The 26,305-nt window shown below is 44.3% G+C and overlaps 1 protein-coding gene across 1 annotated transcript in view; it reads left to right on the forward strand.

Annotated features, from left to right (window-relative positions):
* CHRDL1 (chordin like 1) overlaps positions 1 to 26,305 on the forward strand; it is a 665,356-nt gene that overhangs the window by 442,242 nt on the left and 196,809 nt on the right. Inside the window, exon 4 of the mRNA XM_078688799.1 lies at positions 10,756 to 10,901. Within this exon, the coding sequence (XP_078544925.1) occupies positions 10,756 to 10,901 (146 nt within the window). The remainder of the gene's footprint in view (positions 1 to 10,755; positions 10,902 to 26,305) is intronic.

Below are 26,305 nucleotides of genomic sequence, written 5' to 3' on the forward strand. Positions count from 1 at the left end.
TGGACATGCCTTATCATTGATCGCTGGTGCTAAGAAGAGCAGGAACGAGGCCGTGGTCCGACTTGAGGCTGATATTACTGAGCTGGAAGGAGAGTTGGAGTTGGGGGTCACCCGTGATAAACGTCATGTCCTCGGTCTCAAACAGTCTGATTATAGGGCCCTGGTGACTGATGCTGCTAAACTCATGAGTAGGGAGCGACAGGGGAGGCTGTATGATGTGGGGGATAAGGCTGGGAAATTGATTGCTTGGTTGGATAGAAAGGAAAGAGCGAGTCGTGTGGTTCCGATGATTGAGAGGCCGGATGGAATGCGTGTGACTGACCCGGTTGAGATAGTTGAGTGCTTCGCTGATCATTTTCGGGAGGTTTATTCTCCAGTGTCTGATAGGCCGGAAGTAGACTCCCATCAGTTATTGATGGATATTTCACTGCCGTGCCTATCGGACTCAGATAGGGAGTTGCTGGATGCGCCACTTTCAGTGGATGAGATAGTACTTGCCGTACGCTCTCTTCGATCGGGGAAGGCTACGGGTCCCAATGGTCTCCCTATTGAGTTATATAAGCTGCGTCCAGATAGGATTGCACCATATCTCCGCGATATGTTCTTGGAATCGAGGGATACTGGCTCCCTTCCTTACGATCAACGTCTTGCATCGATAGTAGTGATTCACAAAGAGGGAAACCACAGGCTTGTTGTACGTCCTACAGACTCATATCGCTTCTTAATGCGGAGCCAAAGATCCTCGCTAAGGTACTAGCAAACCGTCTTATCAATGTGATTGGCGACTTGATTCACCCGGACCAGTTCGGATTCATCCCACGCCGCAATACAGCACTGAATTTGAAACGCTTACACGGCGCCCTCGCGAGAGCCCCATATCTTCGGGAGTCGCCATCTTTGTCTCCCTTGATGCCACGATGGCTTTTGACACTGTGAAATGGTCGTATTTGTGGGCCTCTCTTGCGAAATTCGGCTTTGGTCCTGGCTTTATTGGCTGGGTGAAACTTCTCTATGAGGCACCGTTGGCGCAGGTGATGGTCAATGGTCGAGCATCCAGTCCCTTTGCTCTGGGAAGGGGTACTCGACAAGGCTGTCCGTTGTCTCCGCTTCTCTTTGCTCTTGCCCAGGAGCCTCTGGCTGCATGGTTGCGCTGGGAACCATCGATGAGAGGTATACAGTGGACCCCTGAATTTGAGGATCGCATATCGCTGTATGCGGATGATATTTTGTTATACCTCACTTCGCCCCAAAAATCGTTAACCGTGCTGTTTGATGTGCTGACTTCATTCGGACGCAATTCTGGCCTCGTGATTAACTGGTCCAAGTCCTGTATATACGTACTCGCGGGTGGCGCCCCTGCATTGCCGCGTGGTTGTCCATACAGGTTACACAAGCGGGTTTCAAATATTTGGGAATTTTTATCACTTTGGACCCCGTGGCCAGATATGATATTAATTTACTCCCTTCTGCTGCAACGATTACGTTCCGACGTGGTGGGCTGGCGCGGCCTTCCTTTGTCCCCCCTTGGGCGAGCGACCCTTGTCAAAATTATGTCTTCACCGTGTTTTTTATACGCGCTCCAGAATACGTTTGACGCAATTCCGGCAAAATACTTCCGGGAAGTGGAGAGTTTACAAAGACAGCTGATTTGGGATGGGCGTTCCCGTATCGCCCTCCCCAAACTTACGCTTCCCTGGTTTGACGACGGTATTGCTCTTCCTGATATCAGGCGCTACTACTGGGCCTCTCAACTGAGTGCAATCAATCACGGTATGTATGGTCCGGGTTTAGATCCCGCATTTGAGATGGATAGGTGGCTGTTACCGGGTGGGAATTATAACAGGGCGCTATATTCTAGATCGACGATCCGGACGCTTACCGGACCTACCAAGATCGCGGTGCAGGTGTGGTATTGTGTAAATGCGGCAATGGGGTGGAGCGATAGACTAACCGAGCGACCCCTTTATATGATTCTTGCAAGTTGGGAAGTTTGTGGAGGACGAAAGGCTTTGAGAAATGGGATATGATTGGTATCAGTAGAGTGGGTGATCTCTGGGTTAAGGATAGGAACAAAACTTTCGAGGCCTTGAAGGCGGAATATGAGTTGAGTGATCGGGAATTTTTTCGTTACTTACAGATTCGTCATGCGTTGGGCTCTGCTTTCCCCGTTGGGACTGTTATTCCGGAATCTTCCCCGTTGGAGGATCGAATACTTGACGGATATGTGCCCGATAGCACGATTTCTTTGATCTATAAGAAATTAATTAATGATCGGTCGGACCTGTTAACGCATTTAAGAGAGGTCTGGACCAGAGACGACTTAATATTAGATGATGAGGACTGGCAATCCGCGATTTCCTCACCCAAGGAGGCAGCGATACCGGCCCGTCTTCGACTAGTTCAGCTCAAGATCTTGCACCGTGTTTATGTGACTGGCCCGCGACTGATTCGAATGGGTTATTCTGTGGATGGGTTATGCGTCCGTGGTTGTGGTCAACATGCCACTTTCCTTCACATAATTTGGGAATGTCCGGAGGTTGCTGCATTTTGGAATAGAGTGCATGCGGTCATGAAAGAGGTCACGGGAGTCGAGATGCTACCGGAAGCTAGGCGGTGTTTGCTGAATGTGTGGGAACCGAATGACTATGACGTGGCTCAGACGCGATGGGCGACCCTGGCCAACATGATTGCCAAATGAGACATTGCACAGTTGTGGGGCGCTCACCGCCCGCCAACGGTCTTGGTATGGAAGGAGAACATGGATTGGTGCATGTTTCGGGAGAAGACGGTATATGTGGCGCGAGGTAGGCCCAAAAAATGGGGTAAAATTTGGAGTCAATGGAACTCCTACAGAGGAGATATATGCACACCACCCCTTCCTGAAGTCCCCGATGTCCCACACTCTCCCTGATCCGACATTCCATGATTTGTTCTAATTTTCTTGTTTTAAAATCTTGAGTCTTTTCCCCCGATTATGCCCCCCCTCTTATTCTCGTTAATTGACTTGCATTATGATGTCATTGCCTTTTTCTTTCCGGCTCGGAAATGCACCTGCACTGTATTGCTCTTTTGCCTTGTTTGTTTGTTTTCTTTATATATAATAAAAAGAGTTTAAAAAAAAAACTGTTATTCACTAAATCACTATGTTTGATAATGCAAAATTGCTTTTTACTATATACTAAGGCCGTTTTGTGATTCCATAATAAGTTAACGAATCGCAAAATGGGTTCAAAAATGCTTTCTGAATCTCAATTTGGAAGAAGCCTTGTTAGGCCACTCCTTCCAAATAGTGATTTGGAATTCTAAGTATCATTCTTTTTGCGGCTGCAATTATGGTTGCAAACCATATTTTGGGGGATGACAGTTTCCCTTGCGAACCATTGATAGGTTACTCCTCAAAGGAGGTGGTAACCCACTTGCAACCCTTTCCCCTTTGCGAAGCCAAAAAAAGTTTGTTTGGGAGTGGGCAGAGGCAGATGGGACCACTATCAACTCATAAACAAACTTTTTTCTAAAAAAGTAATTATTTTTCTTAAACGCAGACCAGTTTACTTTAAAGAAAACAGGCAGAATTACAAATATATATACTTTATTAAAATGCGATCACAGACATGGTGGTCTACTGACGGAAGAGGTGGAAATGGCTGCTCAGTCGTTTCCTCCCACCAGGAAAAGAACATGAATCAGGTGCTGCAAATTTGCGAGTGCTATGGTCAATGTTGAAAATGGGGTTTCTGATTGGAAGAGTATGCACCCTGTCCAAGCAGGAGCCACAACCCTAGTCATGGTAAGTCACTACACAACCTAAAGTATCCTGTGCTCACCCTCGGATAGCATGGCACAGAGCAGGTAGGCTTAACTTAAGATGCAATGTGTAAAATATTTGTGCAACACGTACACAGTAAAACAGTGAAAACACCACAAAAAACTCCACAGCATGTTAGAAAAATATATTATGATTTTTGTAAATAACAGAAGATCAAAATGACAAAATTCCATCCAGTAGTAGTCGAGATATGAATTTTGAAGGAAGGAATAAATGTCAAGGTAGCACTTAGAAGTATATAGCTCTTAGAGGTTAACTGGTTATGCCAGACCAGGACAAAGCCAAGAGTTCAGGCCGACTGCAGGCTAGATATAGGGGCCCCTTAGGCCCCTGAACAAAAATACCTTGATCTTAGGTTTGCTACGACAGAGGTGGGGTGCACCCGAGGAATGCTTCGGTGGTGTGTCAGTGATCCCCAGTGCAGCAACAGTGATACCCCAAGGGTCTTATGCGAAACATAGGTCCCGGTGTGCGGCTGGTCTGAGTGCAATGCAGTGGCTCCGGTGCGATGCGCTGATCCGATTCCAGCAACAGTAGGCAATACGTCAATAACCCTGCAGCAGACCCCTAGATTCACGTCCAAGGTTCCGCCTCTTGGCAGGACAGATTCACCAGGAGTTGAGCCCAAGGGTTAGAAACGGAGAGTTCTAAGTCTTTTGTGTCCCTGAGACTTAGGCAACAGAAGGCAAGCCAGCAAGCCCTTGTAGTCACTCTGGGTTCAACAGATGCAGATCCAGACCTTCTCACTTAGGCAGTGGAACAGCAAGCAGCAGCGCAGCTCAGCAAGGCAAGTGCACAATAAGGGAGAGTTCAGCAAAGCAGTAGTCTAGGAGAGTGGTAGTCCTTTCAGCAGCACAGCCATTCTTCTTCATGGCAGAGTAGCCAGAGGTGTACTGAGTTTGTGGTGTCAGGGGTCCAGTACTTATACCCAGTTGTGCCTTTGAAGGGGAGGAGACTTCAAAGAAAAGCTGTGAAAGCACAATGTTGCTGCCCTTCCTGCCCTGGCTCCAGACTCAGTACAGGTGAGTTTGCAGCTCTTTGTGTGAGGACAGGCACAGACCTATTCAGGTGCAAGTGTAAGCTCCTCCCTCCCATCTAGTTCAGGAAGACCCATCAGCCAAGTTATGGGCCATCAGGATGTGAATGGCCCATCATAACCACTTGCGCTCCCTTTGTTGTGGCTGGATAGAGGGAATCAGGGGTTTGTTATCAATCAGGGCTTTGTTAAAGCGCGACTACTCACCCGTAAGGGTCTCAAGGCGCTAGGGGTGGGGGGTGCAGGTTCCACCATCAAGGAGGGGTTCTGTCGAAGAGCCAGGTTTTGAGGTTTCTTGCGAAGATGGGGAGCGATGTCTGTCTGAGGTGGAGCGGAAGGGCGTTCCATGCTTTAGCCGCGAGGAAGGAGAAGGAGCGGCCTCCCGATCTGGTCTTTCTGGTGCGGGGGACCACGGCGTAGGAGAGCTGGGCTGATCGTAGGGTCCTGTGAATGCTCAAAGCCCAACTGTCACCCACCCTAGAAGTGTATTCAGAGACAGGCAGAGGCACAGGATGGTTAAAGTAGGAAATGCCAACTTACCAAAAGTGGCATTTTCAGACTTACAATTTCAAACCCAACTTCATTACAAGTTGTGATTTTAAATTGTGAGCCCACAGACACCAAACACAACATTTCTATCTTTTCCCAATTGGAAATTACACTTAGATGTAGTAAGGCAAGTCCAATGCTAACCTATGGGACAGATAGTTTTTACTTCCAGGAGAAGTACAACTTAAAATAGGTTTCCAACTTTTAAATACACTTCACCCTTCTCTTAGTGCTGTCCAGGGCCTACCTTAGGGGTAACTTATATCTATTAAAAAGGAAGGTTTAGACCTGGAAATAGGTTTTACGTGCCGGGTCGACATGGCTGTGTAAAACTGCACACACAGGCTCTGTAGTGGCAGGCCTGAGACATGGTTAAAGGACTACTTATGTGGGTGGCACAATCAGACCTGCAGGCCCCCTAGTAGCATTTAATGGACATGCTCTGGGCACGTGTAGTGCATTTTACTAGGGTCTTATAAGTAAATTAAATATACCAATTGGGCATGAGACAATATTACCATGTTTAGGGAGAGAGGACATGCACTTTAGCACTAGCTAGCAGTGGTAACATGCTCAGAGTCCTAAAGCCATCAAAAACAAGATCAGAAAAATGGAGGAGGTAGGCAAACAGTCGGGGGGGAGACCACCCTAAGGCTGTCAGATCTAACAGTCCACTTCCCTACTTCTTCCCACTTTGTTCTGAGGTTCAATAGGCATATTAAATGAGATGGCCAGAACAGTGGTTTCTGGTTCCATCTGCAGATTGAGCGACTGCCTTTTTCATGCGCCTGTTGATTCCATTTAATTAATTGAGGGCTGTGTTTCTAGCCGGACATGCTAGATATGGTCCCTGCTGATTTTAGGGAAGAATTCCAGAATGTTTTTCCTACTATGATGGTCAATTGTTAATAATGTCAGGATTGTTGTATACCAGGAAAAGGGGCATCAGATACCCCATTACAGCCCTCACACTTCATGATTTAAGGAGACATTCTAGTGAATTTGATGACATGATCTAAGATAAAACCACAATTCCAACAGGGCTTTGTAAGGGACTCTAAAAGTCTGTGCCCTCTAAAGGGCATTTCTATTTTGGTGGTTTCATCTGGGTAGGTCTGTTACTTGTTAATAACACAAGAAATGTGTTTTTGATGATTTTGGTGTGGGTTCTGTAGCGAAAGCCCTGAGTCCTTTGCCAGGGTGTCCTCAAGTGGAGGCAGTATACCTGACAACAGTGGGTAAGAATTTACTAGCTGTTGAGTCACATATTCATCTTTTGATATATACACAGGGAGCATGATTTTCACTGTGTTTTGGGGGGCACTGGAGGCATGTGTAGACTTTTACGGTATGCTACGCATATGTCAATCTGACATCATTGAAGAAATGATGCTCTGACTGTTATTTTTTTTTTCACAGGCACATCGAGAGGTGAAGCTAAACCTACGTTTCGGTGACCACCATCTGTATCAGTATCTTTATGGTATCATATATTATTTAAGCACTTTGTAGCAGAGTGACTAAAATAGGTCCTGATGAATGCCCATTGCACCTGCTTTTTGGCAATTTGAGACTAGAAACCTGTTAACCATTTCTTAGTGTAAGGGTACAGGTTCCTTCCCTGTCCCACACCATTGGTTTTAATCCTGTCCCTGGTAGACAGAATAAAATTGGAGGGTCTGACTAGGCGATAGTTTTATTTTCATCACTTCTCACTTTTGCACTCTGCTCAAACTCTCATAAGGTAGGCTAAAACATCCAAGAGTTCCTCCAATTGTAGGAACTGTGGACCACATCACAACACGCTGTTGTGTTGTGAGAAGGAACCCTATGAAGAAGCATGCCACCTCAGGGTGAGTGAAGGGTCACATCCTAAAGAATTCATTCTTTCTTCCTTCTGTCCTTCTTTTTTTGTCTGTCAGTGATTTTTTCAATATTGCATCTTTATTCTAGCTGTTAGACCCAGGTACTTTATTGTGCTTGTTTGGTCTGACCCTATTAGACCAACATATCTGTGAAGGCATCCTAGTGTAGTGAGTCGTGATCTACTACATGAATATTGATGAGGTGTGTCAAAATTGCGACCCGCTCCGTATTGTGATTTTGTGAACCAACCTATTAGTACATTGGTTGGTTCACACCATCAGCATTGATTTTCAAAAAGTTGATGTGTAACCACTTTTTGTGAATCAATTCTTAGTGCATGTGGCCCAAACTTTACAGTATCAACAGCCGAAGACTGTCTGCACTCGGAAAAAGCAACATAGAGGGCAATTGTCTTATTGGTCAAAGGACCTCGCATACTTCTTTCTGTTTTTTGCGTGAAAATATTTTACCTTTTAATAAAACATCAACACAAATGACAGTCAATTCACCTAATAATTCACCTAATTCCCCATACATTATTTTCCTCCCTGTGCCTTAAAAGATATGTAGGTGGCATACATAGCGTTTCCTGATATAATTGGACGAGTTTGTGAACTTCCTTGGAGTCTTAATTTCCCAATTTATATAAGATGCATAGCTGTATTTCTACACAAACATATTTAACTAGAATCAATGCTTTTTATGGTACACCCTAAGCAGCTTCAACTTATAGCAATAAATTCAACACTGCTTGCCAAGCCGCCGTGGAACTTCCTATGAATATGATTCAACAAATGCGTGATTTGTTGGTTTCTTTCATAACGCAAGCATCCTAAAGATTCTGGTACCAAATACGTTTCAATGGGATCTCAAATATTTCCATATAGTGACTATATGTGCATCATTGATATAGAGAGACCAAAACGTAATGTAATGGGATGTCATTATTCCAGGGAAAGATATCCCCATTACCAAGAGGACCACTCATAGCAACTCAAGGCCCTGTATCTCATAACCGTTTTATTACACTGAGTTTTTTCTTTACAAATGTTCCTTTACTTTGGCCCAGCTCTAGAGATGTGCAAGAAGTATTCCAGTTCCAGTGTAGGCCTTGATACTAACCAGCAAGGCCTACTGAGCTCAATTTTCATGTTCTGTCATTTATTTATATTGCATAAGTTTCTATCTATTCTTCTTGTGGCTGCTGTTTCATTGTCAGTTTGTGATTCACCCCATGCACATGCCTGTAAAGTATCCTAGATGGCGAATACGTTTGCAGATCAAACATGTATTATTAGACATTCTTTATTTGTATGCAGTGTGAGGTCTATTAATTCTCTGTATTTGAAATGTTCATTATCAGCAGTCTAACTTCAGTACTGATGAATTTTACTGGAGCATGATAGAGTCAGTGACATACTTAGATGGTCTCACACGGTTCACGCATTATCCTGAGCTTGTAAATGAGTTAATAATTTTCTTCTAACCAAATATTGCATTCTGGAAAATGATTGATGATGTTGCATAAAGAAGGTATGTTCCTGATATTATAGATGTAATGTATGTCAGCTAGCTACCAGGTCAAGATCTTCTCTCATGATTTCAATAAGCTGTTGATTATTAGATAAATAGTGCATATTCTGTTTCTTAGAGCATTGATCTAATGGAGGATCTTCAATGATTTTAATCCAGACATAAAGAATTTTTGGAGCATGTCATTCTGCCATTCATTTAAAATATCTTCCATGTTTGGATCAGATGTATCTGCAATATTAAGGTGTTCTCAATTGTAATCTACCTCAACACTTACCTTCTTTTCAATTTTAACGTATATTACTTGCAACTCTGTTCCATTGTTGAAATGCCTTTTATATTGCTGGATTGTTCACTACAGATAGCTTCTTCAGTTAATGGTGCCACCAGCTTTCTTTGGAAATGGAATATCCTTAACTCCATGGTCTTAACAGAATCAAACACATGTTCCTTGGTTAGTCAGTCTGTTCATTTGTTATTTATCCCACTCAGCCTCTTTTCCCAGGTATTCATTTCCAACCAAAATCACTCACTGGTCTCCAAACAACCCTACTGTTTTTCCGTCCTAGTGACCAGAATACCTAACCAGTGCAGTGGTATTGTGCAATTTTGTATTGACCTATGCTCATTCCCAGCTTGCATTGGTTATTGCTGTGGAATGTGGCCAAATAAATATCTTAACTTTTGGTAGATTAAATTATTCTACCACAGCAGATACCATCCTAAAATGGTAAATGCAAAAACAGCAATTGATGGACAGAATGCAGAACAATGTCATACTTTCACCCCAGTACAGAGATTTGGGCCTAAATCCATCGTTTTTTTGCCCCCGTGCCATTCCAGTTTGAACCCAGCCATATACAAATCAGTTTTGACCCTGCGCCCAATGGGAACAGTCCAGCCTGAACTGCCAGGCCAGGTCCTCCCTGGACTGGAAACAAGCATCCTAGGACCAGTTTCAGGGTTTCACCCCATATCAGCCAGAATAGCTTGACTCCAGTGGCATTGAGAGCGCAGGACCCACGTCTGGGCATATCCGTCCCACTCAGTGTCACATAATAGGTTGTTCTGCTGAAGATGTGTCACTCTGCACTGACACTACCAGGCAAGGTCATGCTCTGACAGCATGTTTACAGTGGCTCAAATTATCTTTACCCATGGGATATTGCACCTTGCTTTAGAATGAGTAAATATGTTTTTGAAAGCATTTCAACATGGTGATTATTTATTCAATAGAAGACAAAAAGAACACAGCTCACTCATAATGATTAAATATTTTGGCGTAAGGTTGGGTCAAATGAATATTTAGATTATTTTTTGTGTGAAGTGAATCACTTAGCTTCTGTAATATGAAAATAGTCCCACTCAGTATAACTAGTCAAGTATGGTTAAATTATGTTGGATAACTTTTGATATAGACCATCATCAGATAATTGTATTTTAGTCCTAATTTCAAGTGCTTTAAGCTCCTGCAACAGCTATATTTTACTAGACTCAAGTCAATCCTTTCTAAAACAATTCTGTGTATATTTGGTTTTCATTTCAGCCTTGATTTAATCATTTGTAAAACAATTCAGATTATATTTTATTTTTCACTCCAGCTTTAAAAAAGCTGAACGAGAGCAAGCCATGTGGACGCTGAACATACTTACAGAAAAGTTCAAAAGAATTTCATAATAAAAAGAATGATAACATTATCTGAACTATATAACCCATATGCTTGCCCTATCATCATGTTTTATTTGGTTCTTTTAAAGTGTGAAGTATGAAATAAAGGATCAACATATATAGAATTATGTATAATATAGTGAAAGTAAATATTTTCCTGCTCACAAGAGTCTTTACTTTTTAACATGTTTTACACAAGACACTGCAATGTTAATATGAATTATTACAATTGTTCTCAAATAGTGCTATGTTTCTTTTTTGTTTTATATTTCTACAGAAGATACAGTTTCTACAATAAACAGTAAACATTCTGGGAAGCCCTGTGACTATAATGGCACCACCTACCATCATGGGGAAACGTTTGCAGGAGAAGGTCTTTTTCAAAACAAGCTGTCCAATCAATGTGCACAGTGCAGCTGCTCTGTAAGTAGCTTGAAGTCAGTGCTTATGTCTTGAAATGGCTTAATGGACAATGAAGAATGATATATGATTGTGTTTCTGCATTAACTATTGGCACCCATGCCCATCGTCCAACCAAATGGCCATAGGCCTTGTTTACTGACTCAATAAATACAGGTTGACATTGTCTTTTAATGTTATACCTTTAAGTTATTCATCTGATTGACAGTACACCAAAATGAGGTAACTAAGGACTGAGACTTACTTTGTTGTTGCATAGCTTCTCTAGAAACTTCTGTGTTGAGCCAGAAGTGAGGGATGCCACAAATGGAAAGACACATAAAAGAAGTTCTCAATAGAAACACTCCATCTTCCCTCAAGGATAAAAAAGACATTGCACTTGTCCATGCAACATAAACTTGCGAGACCCTCTACTGCTGATAAGAAGTCCCAGGCAGACCTATTTAGTAAACAGAACTGACAAAATACTGTGATAAATGCTTCTCTACCAGGGGAATTAATCTTTTAACAGCTGTCAACCCGTCCCTGTATCCTAATGTGAATGGTCTTAGCCTCAGGAGAAGTAATGATCTATTATAACCTCAACAAAAAGTAAATCTGTCAAATCTCAAAGCAACACAGATATTTTAAACCCGTTTAAAGAGTTGTATGATTTAGCCTGTTGTGTAACGCAACACAGATATTTTAAAACAGTTTAAAGAGTTGTATGTTTTAGCCTGTTGTGTACTTAAGTAGTAAATATTACCTAAAGAAATTGCTACCACTAAAAAATTATGCTGGGCAGGATTTAAATAATTCTCGAGATATGAACCTACAATGCTGCAAGCTGTGAGTTTGCTGTGTCTGATTGGTCACAGAAACCTTCTGGTGTGTGAATATTAAAACTGTACTTCCCCAACCATCATATATTCATTAATGTAACAGTTGTAGCAGTACACACATCTACACATTTTGTGTAGGAGAATACATTCTGATATGTCCTATTGACAAAACAGTGGCAGCCTTGTGCATAGCCAACTAGTCAGAACAGGCTTTTAGCGGTAGGGCTTGATTTCTGAATTAAGCGGCTAAGCAGATTTAGCAGGCCTAAGGGACCCATGAGCAATGAGTCATAGTTTTTTTTCACCCCTGTAGATTACGTTTTATAAATGTTTCTTTTATAAGTAATTTTGCTAACTAGTTTTTATAAGTTTGCAAACAATATATAGATGTTTATTGTAAAGGTTAATTATGTAAAGATGTATTTTTTAGGCAAACAGTATTTCTTTCTTACCTTAAAATGTACCGCACTTTTTCTGCTACACTCGGTTCTACACTCTACTCCTGCAATTTTCAATCTAAAACCCTTTCCCTGGGCAAGGGGATCCTCAGGGATCCTCTTTGATCCCCACGCCCTTTAACATCTATGTAGCTCCCCTTGCCCACTTAGTAAAGTCCTGTGGTTTTGAGATATTTTCTTATGCAGCTGACACCCAATTAGTCATCTCCTTTGGGCACGACATTGAGAATGTCAAACAGCGATTTGCCATCTGCATGAGAAAAATTGCCACTTGCATGTCCCCTAACTGTCTTCAGTTAAATGGAGAAAAAATAGAGGGAGGATGAGCTTTGCTCTGTTCCATCTTCCTATTGCGGAGCGGTACCGGTCGTTCTTTCACGCTGAGGACTTATCTTCTAAAAGAATCCCGTGAAAAGTACCAGGAGACAACTGTTGATGACTGAGGGAAACTTGAAACCTCTTTATATCAGGCGGAGCACTGATTAGCCTCTTGCGAGAAAAATGCCATCACTGGAGGGCTATCATACCCTGGTGACCTTTGTTCATATTGGCCCGCTTTTTGAATTATTGATATGAGTACAGAAATAGCGGATTTTTAGCAGTACATTACTTGATAAGCCAGTGAACTTTTAAGTTCAAGAATCAACAACCTCAAGTAATAAGAAGACTCTATATACCAAGTAGGAAATACGATTGAAAATGTATTTCTTTGTGATGGAATAGCACTATTATAGCCTTATAGCCCGCCGTAGCGGGCTATACCGGCTATTAAAGGCCCACTGAATCGTTAAAGGCCCGAGCAGAAGGCGAGGGACTTCAACGAAACAGCTGGACTTTAATAGCCGGTATAGCCCTGCTATGAAGGGCTATAAGGCTATTAGAACATTCTGCCACTAGAGGGCAGAATGTTCTAACAAATTAAACAAACGGTTCTCGAAGCTCGAGGGGATATAAATCCCCTCGAACTTCGAGAAGCCTTTGTAGAACATTGGAATGTTGCTCTGCGGGCCTTTACCGGCCCGTAGAAGCAGGGAGCACTCCATTGTCTGCAATGGAGCTCCCAACATTCCAATGCTCTAATATAAGGTATAGATGATACTGTGCTAGAGAGACATTAAGACTTAGAGTCCTGAAGAAGGTGGCTTAGAAACATATAGCTCACCAAAACGCATCAACGCCTCTTTATTGATATTGTTAAATTGTAAAACTGACAGTGAAACAGATCATCTATGAAATAAGAGTATAGCTGTCTTTAGTTCCCCCAAACTGCAACAACTTCATCACATAATATAAGGGTTGTAAACCAGACACTAATGAGAAATAAAAAGCACAATTCCTGTACCAAGAAGCTCTCCAACCCAACAAAAAATTGGTAACTAAAGAGAACCTCAAAACAATGTGTTATCTAAAGATAGATTTGGAGCCACACACAGACGGATCTTTGGACAGATATAGCAAACAGGCTACTCCTCAAAGAATTTACAAACTTTGAATCAGCAACAACCTAGAAGTGGGTGAAACGCAGAAATGGAGAAAAATAGATAGTAATCCTAGCAGACATGTTTAAAATGTAGAAAACATATCCGTAACAGAATCGTTGTAAACACTTTTGTACAAGTAAACATTCTATGTATAGAGTATAGCGATCTGATACCCCACAGTCATCTACACACTGTATAAAACTTTAAATTAAATAAAAGTAGATAATCCTAATTATTTCCTTAAATTAACAGAAAGAGGAGACTGTAGTGGCTGCATTATATTTAAGCGTAGGAGGAACTTACGGAGTTTCATTCTGTGGAATTCCACAGAGTTACATGAAAACTGCACTGCGGACTTTTGTGAATGGGCTCTAATTTTTCGTGCCCGGGAGCTTGTTCCATGCTGGATTATCACCACGAACGGAACCACGCAGCACGTCAGAGGGTGCTGCTTCTCAAGTTGATTTTACTGCCGCCTAAATAGATTTTCTACTTGAGCTGCAGCTTTCTTACCATTAACAGTCATGACAGCCCGCATTTGGAAAACCTTGCCAGGTGCCCTCCTAGTGACCGAAAATCATGCGCCAAAAACCACACTAGGGAATACCAAATCTCTCTCGCCAACTTACCGTTGGCAAACCACGTGCAAAAAAACACTACGCAACATGGTGGTTGGTGGAATTTAGCCCAAACTCTGCCAACTTTGCCGGTGGATCAGAATTTATCATCCATCCCTAATTATATCACAGTTATCATAGTCAATTCACGCCACTATTTGTCTAATCAAAACAAACTATATTCACATGTAGACTCCTTTCTATAATGCGTTTTGGGATTGTGTGGCAACTGTGCACTGACAGGAAACATGTGGAGGTACTTCAAACCTGTTTGCACTGAGTCTCAGTGTAGGAAAGGCTGGCAGTCCTTACAGATTGTCTGCCTTGTCTGGAGAGAGGCTTTATATGCAAGAGGAAAAAACATGATGTGACAGTGTCTTAGGAACAAACCAATCTTCCCAGCAGGCCATGAACTCTCAGTTAGTTTGGAGATGTGTCTTGGATGTCTGGGTATAACTTTTATTGTTCTCCACAGCATCTTTCTGTTGCAATTGTGATACTATGTTGTTCCAGCCCAGACCTTGTTATGCGAATCTAGGATTTCCTTTGCAAGAACTTTCCTGTGAAATTTATTTTGAAGGACATTGGGAATACAGAGACTAGTGAATTAATATGAACTTTCAGTTTGAAACTTACTTAAAGACTGTAGAATTGTTGCTTACACTTGAGAGTATCCTGTTATGGAACAACATGGACTCCAAAGTCAGAAATTTGTTTTCACGATATGTACCTATGAGTTAAGCAAAGACTTCATAGTTTAAACAATATCTGAAAAAGTTTTCAAGTAAGAAAGCACAGGATATCAATGCATGTTAATTACTTTGCAGTGGCAAAAGAATCAAGTAGAAATTATAGCTCGTCTTCAATAGAGAATGCTTAATGACAAAGCTTGAGGTAGCCTTCCTACTTATGCAAAGAAGTTAGTTTAGATGAATGTATATTTATGATACTCATGTCTTGGATATTTAGTTTTCATGTTAACAGGTTCTACATCATCGTATAGACACTGTCTTCACTGGGACAGGGGCTGAAACTAAATCGGTGCACTGCTGATTTGAAATGCTTACAACCTGGACCTCTTTTCCTGAGAGAGGTAGGTTCGGGACCTCAACTGTCCACACAGTTGAATGAGTGAAACCAGTGGCAATCAGAAACAGCCTTGGGTGACTAGTGACTTCTCCCTACTCACAGAGGTCACTCTGACTTACTTCCAGAACTGCGCCAAGTATGCAATTCTCTGCCCCCCTTGGCCCCTTATTGGGCCTGTTCAAATCCAATTATTCTCTTGAACATAATGGGGATATGTGGAGCATGATTTGGAAACTGAATTTCTTGAGTTCTGAAACTGGACTGGCAACAAGTCTTTCTGATCTGCATGGGCAATGCAGGAGCTTGGGGAAACCCTGGCTTGAAAAATCTGTGATTCATCAGTGGTTTGGGCATTGGAGAGATTCCCTCCTGAGCCATGGGGTTAACACTTGTATCATCAGTATGACATCAGTATCCATCTGTCCAGGATTTAATTAACACTCCCTCTTCCTACCAACCTTAATGCAAATATGCCACGGGGTAACTATATTTAGAGCACCAATGTTCGTACCATTCACATTCCCACGCCCTCTCCCTTGCACATTGCTTTCATAGGGCATGGAATCCTCTTTCCTGTTGAATCCCTTGCTTGCATCAAATCCAAATCCTGCATCAGTCCCACCCACCTCTCTCACACCCCCATTCTGTGCCAACTTGGTTTGCACAACCATGAATCGCTCTTTCAAACTCTTTCGCTTAGCCTATAAAGTATCACTGCAATGTTTGGCGTAGTGTAAGATCTCATCTAAAGGCATCAACTGCTAGCAGAGTACACCCTGTATTATCTGAGAACTGATCGCGGATCAGAGACCATGCACAAAGTTTGCAATAAATCCTCCCATGGTCTCTCCATAGGGGCAATTCATGCTGCTGTGTTCCCTGTATACCTACATTAATAGCTCAAAATTAACATGGACTGATTGGATTCCTTGGGCTTCTGTTGGTTTTTGAATATCTTGTGTCAATCCATCTCTCTTTGGGGAACCTTTGTTTTAAGGTGGGCAATGGCTGTGTCATATTTACTCCTCTCTATCGGAGATAGGGCATTTGTCTTTGCTACTCATGGGGGTTCCTGGGTCGGCCAGTCTAAATCCCTCTTACATTCTGCCCATAAATCTTTTGGAGCTATCACTTTGAGTAGCATGTCCAAGTGTTCTCACAACACATTAAAAATGGTTACAATCCTGTTTATCTGAGTGTACAACTGATCAGTGTTTTTCCTTAACTTAGGGAGTAAATTTATAAAATGGAATAAGTCAGCTCTTGATCATGGTATGTGCACTTATCCCCCACCGAACTTCCCATAAATGTATCCCTTCACCATCTCGTCTGGGACCTCACCATTTTTTCCCTTCTCCATCTCACATTTGACCTCCCTTTCTTTGATCATTCCTCCCTAAATTTCTCCAGATCACTCCATTCTCAGATGCGCTCAATCAGTACCTTCACGTGCCTTCTCAAGCTCTTTGGCTTCAGTGCCCTTAAGTTCCTGTCTCTGGCTGTCATTCTGGCATTCCTCCATAATTTCCTTCACTGGGTCAGAGCCTGTAGTGACTCCATTTTTAGGTCAAGCCTATGGCAGCGCGCATGAGCTGCATAGGAAATCGACCTCTTGGAATCACTTCAGCTTGTGTAGAAGCTTGTGCGTGTGGTGCTCACATGTGATTGGCCTTTACGTCTGGCTTTAGTAAGCAATTGGCCAAAAGCATGTGGAGGTCCCAGCTTCTTGTGAAATGTTTACTCCCAGAGTGTTTTGCTCTCGGGAGCCAGCAGTGGCATGCAGGGGCCATCTGTTTTTAATTAGCATGCCTGCGCTTGTCTGCCACGCAGTGTCTCTCCCCCCTCGTGCAGTCCGTGGTTCTCGGACTTTCACTTTCCCAGAAGTTGAGAACGAATGAATGCGCACACGCACACGTATGTCTCCGCACACTCAAGTGGCGTTGACTCTACTCTGCACTGTATGGAAGTCACCCTTTAAATGATAGCTTACCTAGGGCCAGTTCACAGCCAATGCGACCCCAGCTCCATTATGTATGTAGAATTATAACCCTCGCTGTTTTCGGGCTGTTGAAATGTTAGGTTTGTTTGTCATTTGTCATTCCCTTGTATTGCACTCTCTTGATGTCCGTGACTGCTGTTGTCTGTCTCCCCTTCGCTGCCCCCGTGATTCTGTGCCTTTTTTTCTCGTTCTGTCCCCTTCGCTGTGCCTGTGATTCTGTGCCTTTTTCTCCTTCTTTCCCCTTCACTGCACCCGTGATTGTGTGCCTTTGTCTCCTACTGTCCCCTCCGTTGACCCCGGGATTCTGTGCCCTTGCTTCTGTCCCGCCGCTGCGTCCCCCTCGGCCCCACCCCCCTGACTGCCCATTCGATGCCCCCACCTCCGACCTGCCAGCTGCTCCTCCCTCCCACCTATCCATCTGTGGCGGCTGTTGCGCGCCCGCGCCGCTGGCGTGCCAAAGGCGTGCCTAAGGCAGGCCAGTCTTTGCCCGTCGGCGCCTGGACCGCGTCCTGTGCCAGAACCCCTGGCCCCTGCGCCCGCCATGATGACCGCTACGATGCCAGCACACTGCACAACCTCAACCCCGGACGGACCTACAGCTGCATCAAGGCCGCACCGAAACGCACACATGGTCCCTTCACCTGCCAGGACTGCAGCTACACAAGCCTCAGAGCCCCCGAACCACCCGCCAAGAAAGACCCCAACCACCTCCGATGCATACTACTGAAGACCCGCTCCGCACGCAAGCATGCCATTGAGCTCTGGGACCTGCTCGACACATCATTCCCGGACGTCGCCTTCCTGACAGAGACCTGGATGAACGACTCCTCCACACTGACATCGCCATAGCCATCCCAGACGGCTACAAGATCACCCGCAGAGACCGCACCAACAGAGTCGGAGGAGGAATCTCCATCGTCCACAAGAACAGCATCAGGGTCTCGACCAACACCGACGACACTCTCTGCACGCAGAACACATGCACTTCCAGATCCACACAGACCCCAACACCACCCTCAGAGGTACCCTCATCTACAGACCCCCTAGACCCCGACCCCAATTCAGCGACTCCATCACCGACTTCATCAGCATGCACGCCCTGACCTCCACTGACTACATCCTCCTGGGAGACCTGAACTTTCACCTTGAGAACAACAACAACAGCAACTCCACCACCCTGATCGAAAACTTCACCAACCTCGGACTGAGGCAGCTCGTCACAACGCCTACCCCTTCCGCCGGCCACACGCTCGACCCCGTCTTCTCCTCAAGCTCCCATGTCTCCTGCAGCCTCACCACCGAACTCATCTGGACCAACCACCGCTGCACCCACTTCACCTTCCAGAAACCCACCACACACCACCGCACCCAACAGATCCCCCGCCGCCGCTGGAGCAAAATCACGGAAGACCAACTACATGCAAACCTCGCTCTCAGCCCACCCACCGACACCTCCAACATCGACAACGCCGCCTGCAACCTCAGACGCTGGATCAACGACTGTGCCAACACCCTCGCCCCGCTGAAGAAACCCACCTACAGAGACACCAGCAAGAGAGCCAGCTGGTTCACCCCAGAACTCCTAGCCTCCAAGCGAACCTGCCGGAAACTAGAGAAGAAACGGCACAATGAAAAGACACCGGACAGCCTCGCAGCCCACAAAGACGCCATCTGTAAACACTATCACCTCATCAGGTCTGCCAAGAGGATCTCCTTCAAAGACTGCCTCGACAACAACACACACAACAGCAAGGAGCTCTTCAACATCATAAAGGATCCACGACAGCTTCAACGCCAAGACAGCCCCAACAGACATCGACACTCCAGACACCCCGCACACCATCAACCACGACCCCCTGCCAGCCTGGGCCAACGTGAACATAGATGACACCATCAAGACCATGAGCACAATCCACTCCGGCTCTCCAGCAGACCCACTCCCGCACCACATCTTCAACAAAGCCAGCAGCTCCATCGCACCCCACCTGCTCAACGTCATCAATCTCCCCTTCAAGACCTCGACCTTCCCAGAACAACTGGAAACACGCCGAGATCAACGCCCTACTCAAAAAACCGAAGGCGGACCCGAGAGACCTCAAGAACTTCCGGTCCATCTCCCTGCTTCCGTTCCCAGCCACGGTCATCGAGAAGATCGTCAACAGACAGCTAACCCGATACCTCGAAGAAAACAGCATCCTGGACCCATCCCAGTCAGGGTTCCGCAGCAACCACAGCCCTCATCGCCGCCACCGACAACATCAGGACCCAGCTGGACAATGGTGAGACCCTGGCCCTCATCCTCCTGGACCTCTCTGCCACCTTCAACACCGTCTGCCACCTCACACTACGCATACACCTCCACGACGCAGGGATCAGAGACAAGGCCCTGGAATGGACCACCTCCTTCCTCTCCGGCAGAACCCAGAGCATCTGCCTCCCCCCATTCCGATCCGAAGCCTCCAAGATCATCTGCGGTGTGCCCCAGGGATCATCCCTCAGTCCGATATTGTTCAACATCTACATGGCGCCGCTCGCACAAGTCGCCCAACAGCACGACCTCAACATATTCTCCTACGCCGACGACACTGAACTGATCCTCTCCCTCACTAAGGGCCCCCTCACCACCAAATCCAACCTCCACGAAGGAATGAAGGCCGTCGCCGACTGGATTACGTTTACCTGACTGAGGCTGAACATGGACAAGATGGAGGTCCTCATCCTCGGCTCCAACTCTTCAGCCTGGGACGACTCCTGGTGGCCTACGGCACTGGGAGCAGCCCCGACACCCACCGACCACGCACGCAACCTGGGAGTCATCCTCGACTCATCACTATCCATGACCAAGCAAGTCAACGCAGTCTCCTCCTCCTGCTTCAACACTCTCTGCATGCTCCACAAGATCTACAGGTGGATCCCGACAGATACAAGAAGAACAGTCACCCAGGCCCTCGTCAGTAGTAGACTCGACTATGGAAACACCCTCTACGCGGGAACCCGGCCAAGCTCATCAAACGACTGCAATGTATTCAAAACGCCTCTGCACGCCTGATCCTCGACATACCACGCCACAGCCACATCACCCCCCACCTGAGAAACATGCACTGGCTCCCCGTCAACAAGAGGATTTCCTTCAAGCTCCTCATCCACGCACACAAGGCACTCCACAAGACCGGCCCAGCCTACCTCAACAGATGACTCTTCTTCTACATCCCCAACCGCCAGCTCTGTTCCGCCGACCTCGCCACCGTCCCTCGCATCCGAAGAACAACCACCGGCGGCAGATCCTTCTCCCACCTCGCCGCCAAGACCTGAAACACCCTCCCACTGAGCCTACGACATACCCAAGACCTGCTGACCTTCAGTAGGCTACTCAAGACCTGGCTGTTCGACCAGTAGCCCCCCCATCTTTTCCCCAGCGCCTTGAGACCCTCACGGCTAAGTAGTGGACTCTACAAATTCTTGATTGATTGATTGATTGATTGATTCTCCCTACAGGGCTAATTTTCGGTCATTACCCTTAATCTGTGACCTATCCGGCTACTCATAAACTTCGCTACCCGATCGGGACCCTAGGGCATGCTATCGACTTGCTGTTGTAATCTTTTCTTCCAGATTAAAATCACCCGCAAACTTAAACGATCTCCCAAAATACAGGTAAAACGGTGTTGGAAGCAGTCACATGAGCTGGTTCCTTTGGCACAGTCTGCATATATACTTACACTTGTATGTATAATTGTTACTGCCTGTGTGGCTGAAGATGTGCACGCATTATAGACAGCGGAAGCTTTGGAGTGGGAGGGCGGAGTGTGAGTGAGTGGGAGAGTGGTGTTTGTGTGCGGGGGAGGGCGGGGTCAGTGTGTGCATTTTGCTTTGTCAGTCTCTTCCTAAGTGCTGCCAGCCGGGGACAGGAACTGCTGACCGGGCTGTCCTGTGACAATGCAGCATTGGCTCGCCCGAGCAGGTGCACACCGGGCGAACATTTGACCTGGACGGGCTGAAACCTTTCAGCACGCCCCGCTCCGAGCTACAGAAACTTCTCTTTAGGCGACGGGGGCCGCCTCCGTAGTGCAGAGTTCTATGTATTAGTGATGAGAGCGTGTACACATTTCTTTATCAGTGATGTATCTGTGTGTGTCTGTATCAGTGAAGGTTTTTGTGTTCTCTCTCTCACTCATTGGATGTGCAAATGAAGCAGTGTGTGATGTGTGGCTCTGTCTGAAAGTGATGTTGGGAGTATATCAGTGTTCTGTATCAGTGGCATATCTCTTTGTCGGTGGCACTTTTAGTGTTGTGTATCTCTTCGTCGTCTCTGTCAGTGACTCTGTGTGTTGGTGGCTGCATGTGTGTATGTATGAGTGACACCACAGATGTCAATGCAGTTCTATAATATGCCTAATAAATATGTTAGCTTTCACCCACGATAATGTAAAGCATAACTAAAGAATTATAAGGTCCCAATAGCAAGACCTATTGGTCTGTAATGTGGTTCAAGAGATGTTTAGGTAAAATGGGATATGTGTACATCCTGGCTCAGTGTAGCTAGGAAGTGCATTTGCCTCAGCAAGTCAGTGCGATCGGTTCATTATCTATGTGATTTTGGGGAGGATTCTCTGCTACTGGAGCTGCTGGACTTTTTGATGCCCTTAGGGCATGTATGTGTGCCACATGTGTATTTATGCTTATTTCAGAGGCCTCTAGGCCCATAGGAATGATTGGGGAGGTATTCCTTAATTTCGAATCGCAATTTGAGATTTGCAGTTAAGGAATATGTAGGATTCACAAAATTTATTGCAAATCCTGCATACATAGCATTTTGCGATTCTCAAATACGATTCGCAAAAAATCGCTATTTGACAATCGCAAAATGACTTTTTGATACATATGGCCCAGAATGTGCAACTTTTCACTCTGCACTCTGTTACACACAATTTTCGTTACTGATACGTACTTCGTTGTTTTCGGGTTTACCATGTCAGCCACCTTGTCCCCTCGCAATAGTCTCTTTTTAGCATCGGGGTGTGGACTGGGTCAATTTGGAATCTCGGGGCACAACCACCCATCCAATGAAGGTACAGTTCTTGATCCTGCAGCCAACACACCTCTACAGGTGTGATCAGTTCTTGGCGGATTCAGTCGGAACATCAGTCTGCTACCAGATCTGTCAGTGTAGAAACCCACATATGAAATCTCTTTTCAGTGTACTGGGAATGGATTGGGAGTGCTGTATCCCTACCAGACGTTGGTGCTCTGGACCTATCTGTCTTGAGAAGCAAAGTAAGGAATATACAGAGGCTACAAAGTAGGCTTTTCTGGCCAAGGATGACAGACAAGGAGCTTAGTTTTACGATTTGCTCAAGTACATAAAGTACAGAAATTCATAAGCCGAGCCCACAATTAGGAAATATATTTAAAAGCATACAAATCAATATAGAATACAGCAAAGAACTCAGTAACGTTCTAGTACAAATAGCTTACATTAGTACATGGGTAAAATACACATAACCAATAGAAAACAGGCAAATAGCAGTAGTTGCAATGGAATACATTTGAAGATTTTCTCACTGTTTCTAATAAATGGAGCTCTAATGTTCTCTACGTCTGTTCTCAGCACGTGATTATGATTCGGTCTGAGACAGTTACTCTGTCCTTGGGAAGGTACACTCTGCCCAAGCAGCTACAAGAATTATCTTCTCAGATAGTGAAGTCTACGAGTCCTTATTATTTAATAAAAAAAGCAATATACGTATTAGACGTCACGATGCTGGACGACGAGTCCCAAGTTTTCCTAAGTTAGAAAATACATTAATTCTTACGTGCTAAATTTTGCAATTTTCAATTTTAAGCAATCCATGTTAAAATGCCAAAAGTACAAGGGAAATGTAAAGGCCAGTGCCATCAATGTGGGCAGATTGATCACTTGGCCAATAATAGAGTTGTTAGCTATAAAGACTGTGTTATCAATGTGGGAGGAGGTTCCATTTTGTTAAATGCTGTAGGAATGCAGATACGATTGGTAAAAGAAGTATGTGAAAGAAGTGATGTTATAGATTTGAGAAGATTGTAGAAAATCCCATAGATGTACTAATGATAGAAAAATATAGCGTTGAATATGATGCCTGATTCATATCCCAGACTCAGCATTATTTCTGATGACAGTTTATGGTGGTTGAACCAAAGAGAGATTGGTGTTTATTTGGACATGAATGCATATCCACACATCCGTGCTCACCAGGTAGAAAGAAGGGAGGTGTGGAGATTGTGTTAAGAATTATGTACACAAAGTCAAGCTCACGGCTGGTGTTGTTGTGTTATATTATGTTATGTTATGCAGATTTGTAGAGGGCACCCGCTCCCAGGCGGGTATCAGGTCACCGAGCAAGTCAGGGACAGCTCCTCCATAGTGGAAAAGGAGTGTCGCCCCACTACTCAGAGCCAGCAGATGATAAATAAAATGATAATATCACTGTCTGACTGAGCACCAAAGCTGATGGAGTAGTCTAGGGTGGGACGAGCCAGGCCATGGTAGGGAGGAGGAGTGGTGGGCACTTGTAAGTGCGCATGTCGGTTTGGCCCACCTTCTTAGGCAGCCTCCAAACCGAGCTGTGTTGCACAGCCGAGTGGAGAAAAGGCACAGGCTCCCTGTGCTTGAGCGAAAGTCAGAACAGGCCAATCAGGCCAATCCCGGTGCTTTTCTCCTGCTATGTATAGCAGGAGAGAAACATCTGGATTGAGTAGGGAGCCTGTGTTTTTGGACATTGGACCGCACAAAGCAGAGGAGCACCGAGGTAGCAGGCAGCGTGTTGGCAGCGGCAGGTAAGACAGTCTTTAAAAACATTTTTTATTCCGCAATCCCCCCACACATGACCCCACCACTTTGGATTGGCTGCAGCCGCCACAGGAGCTGGTGTAATTCTAGGCAATCCTAGGGCCATGTGGGACTTTTCAAAAGTTTGGTTAATTGGGTTCGTGAGGAGCACTCCGTTTTATTCACTATTTGATCACTTTTTTCTACCGGTGCTGCGGTTATAAAGGGTTGTCAGTCCTTGGATCAATAGTTAGTTATGATGGGTGTTAATACCCACCTAATCGCGCACTGTTCACCTGGTGCTCCGCACCTTATTTATTTCTTATTTTTATCAACTCTTTAAATAAACTCTTTATTCTCGATATGACATTTGCTTTTTAATCTTGTTTTTCACTCAATCATTTCAACTTGTTATTCTCAATATTCATAACAATATGCATTTACAATTCTTGTTTTACAAAATGTCATGTTTTCTTTTGTACATTTCAACGTTATACATATTACATTTGATCGATTTTTCTTGTGAAGCCCAATGCATTTCGGCACCGATTGGTGCCTTCATCAGGGGCAATTCTGCAAAAATAAAATAACATAACATAATGTAAGTATGTTGTACTATGTTGTGCATGGGGGTTGTGTCAATGTTGTTTAAGATGTGCATACCTGATAATGCCTGTTGTATGGTGATGTATCTGTACGAATATTCACCTTAGCCTCACGTTTTCTGTTTAAACAAAATTCAAAACCAACTTTAACTGGCTGCCTTAACGTGTAAGGACAAAGATGTCGGGTCCAGAAATAATTACATACCTCGTTATCTGCCTTTCAATGCTCTGAAACAACAAATATGAAGGTCTTTCAATGTCTGTTGCTATCTCTATGAAACCAACTTCCACTCTTTAAAAATGATAGTAATAATAATAATAATGTATGCGCTTCATACCTTGTCTTCACTGAAGTCCTTGCTCTAAAAAAATTGAAAGCAAAACCACGAGATTACTCTCGTGTATCTATGTTTCCCCGGCCGCCAACCTCAGTAAACGCTCTGCTAATACCTGATGATTCTTTGCCTTCGCCTTCGACCAAAAATCCGCAGCCCTGTGCTCGCTTCTGTGTTCCCTTCGCGTGTGATTCATTTGTTACATAAACTCCGCAGGTTCCGGGTGGTAGCGCAGTTGCCAAAAAATAATAATAATAAAAGACGGACTAGTTGTGAACTGTGGTATTCTAAGTGAAACTTACATAGCGCCATCTTAGTGTGGTGAAATCCGTTCGCTGTTCCCTTTCTTTTGGTTGCGTGACCCACTACTCAAGGTGCATGTTTACAATGGTTGCCTATAGATAGGAGTAGATCTTATTTGAAACCAGTGTCCATAAATATTTCTAATACCTTCCTGGATACCAGCACAATAATAATCCGTGTCTGTGTAATGCCTAGGTGCCTGGGGTACCTAACAGTGCCTTGGTATCTAAAGTTAAATTTGCGTAATGCCGATTAAACCCTCATAATGTTAGATTGAGGTATGTAATGTATTGTGGTGTGCTAAGCTGGTTCTATGTATTAAATGTTGTCTGGATGTATACCTTCAGGTGAATTTGCATTAACCTTGCTTAGATGCAATGCACGTTATATATACAGTTATGACTTTAACATCCAAATCGTCGGTTACTTTTCATAATAAATTATATGATCACATCTAGACACTGTAGATAGTATATAATTCTGTGAACTCGTTTCAATGTTGTCCCTTATTCTATTGTTCTCTCTATAAGTAACAAGCTAAATCATATTTGTCATTGAGACCTGTGGGCACCATTGTATTGAGATATTTGATCCAGAACAATTCTCGCTGCATTAGTCTTTTATGATTGTCTATTCCCAGTCTAGTTTGTACCTGTTCAATAACAAAAAATCTTAGTTGGGCAATGCTATGCTTCTCTTGTTTCCAATGTTGTACCAACGGTGAGGTCAAGTTTTCATTGCGAATCCGGCTTTTGTGTTCCGTTATTCGTATCTTAATTTTCCGTTCGGTTTTTCCGACGTACATTTTGCCGCACGGGCATTTGATCCCATACACAACGTTCTGTGTATTACAGTCACTGGTGTGTCTTAGGTGTATCAGTTTTCCTGTGTTTG

Source organism: Lissotriton helveticus, chromosome 4_1 (assembly GCF_964261635.1).
Source record: "Lissotriton helveticus chromosome 4_1, aLisHel1.1, whole genome shotgun sequence".
In the NCBI taxonomy this organism is placed as follows: domain Eukaryota; kingdom Metazoa; phylum Chordata; class Amphibia; order Caudata; family Salamandridae; genus Lissotriton; species Lissotriton helveticus.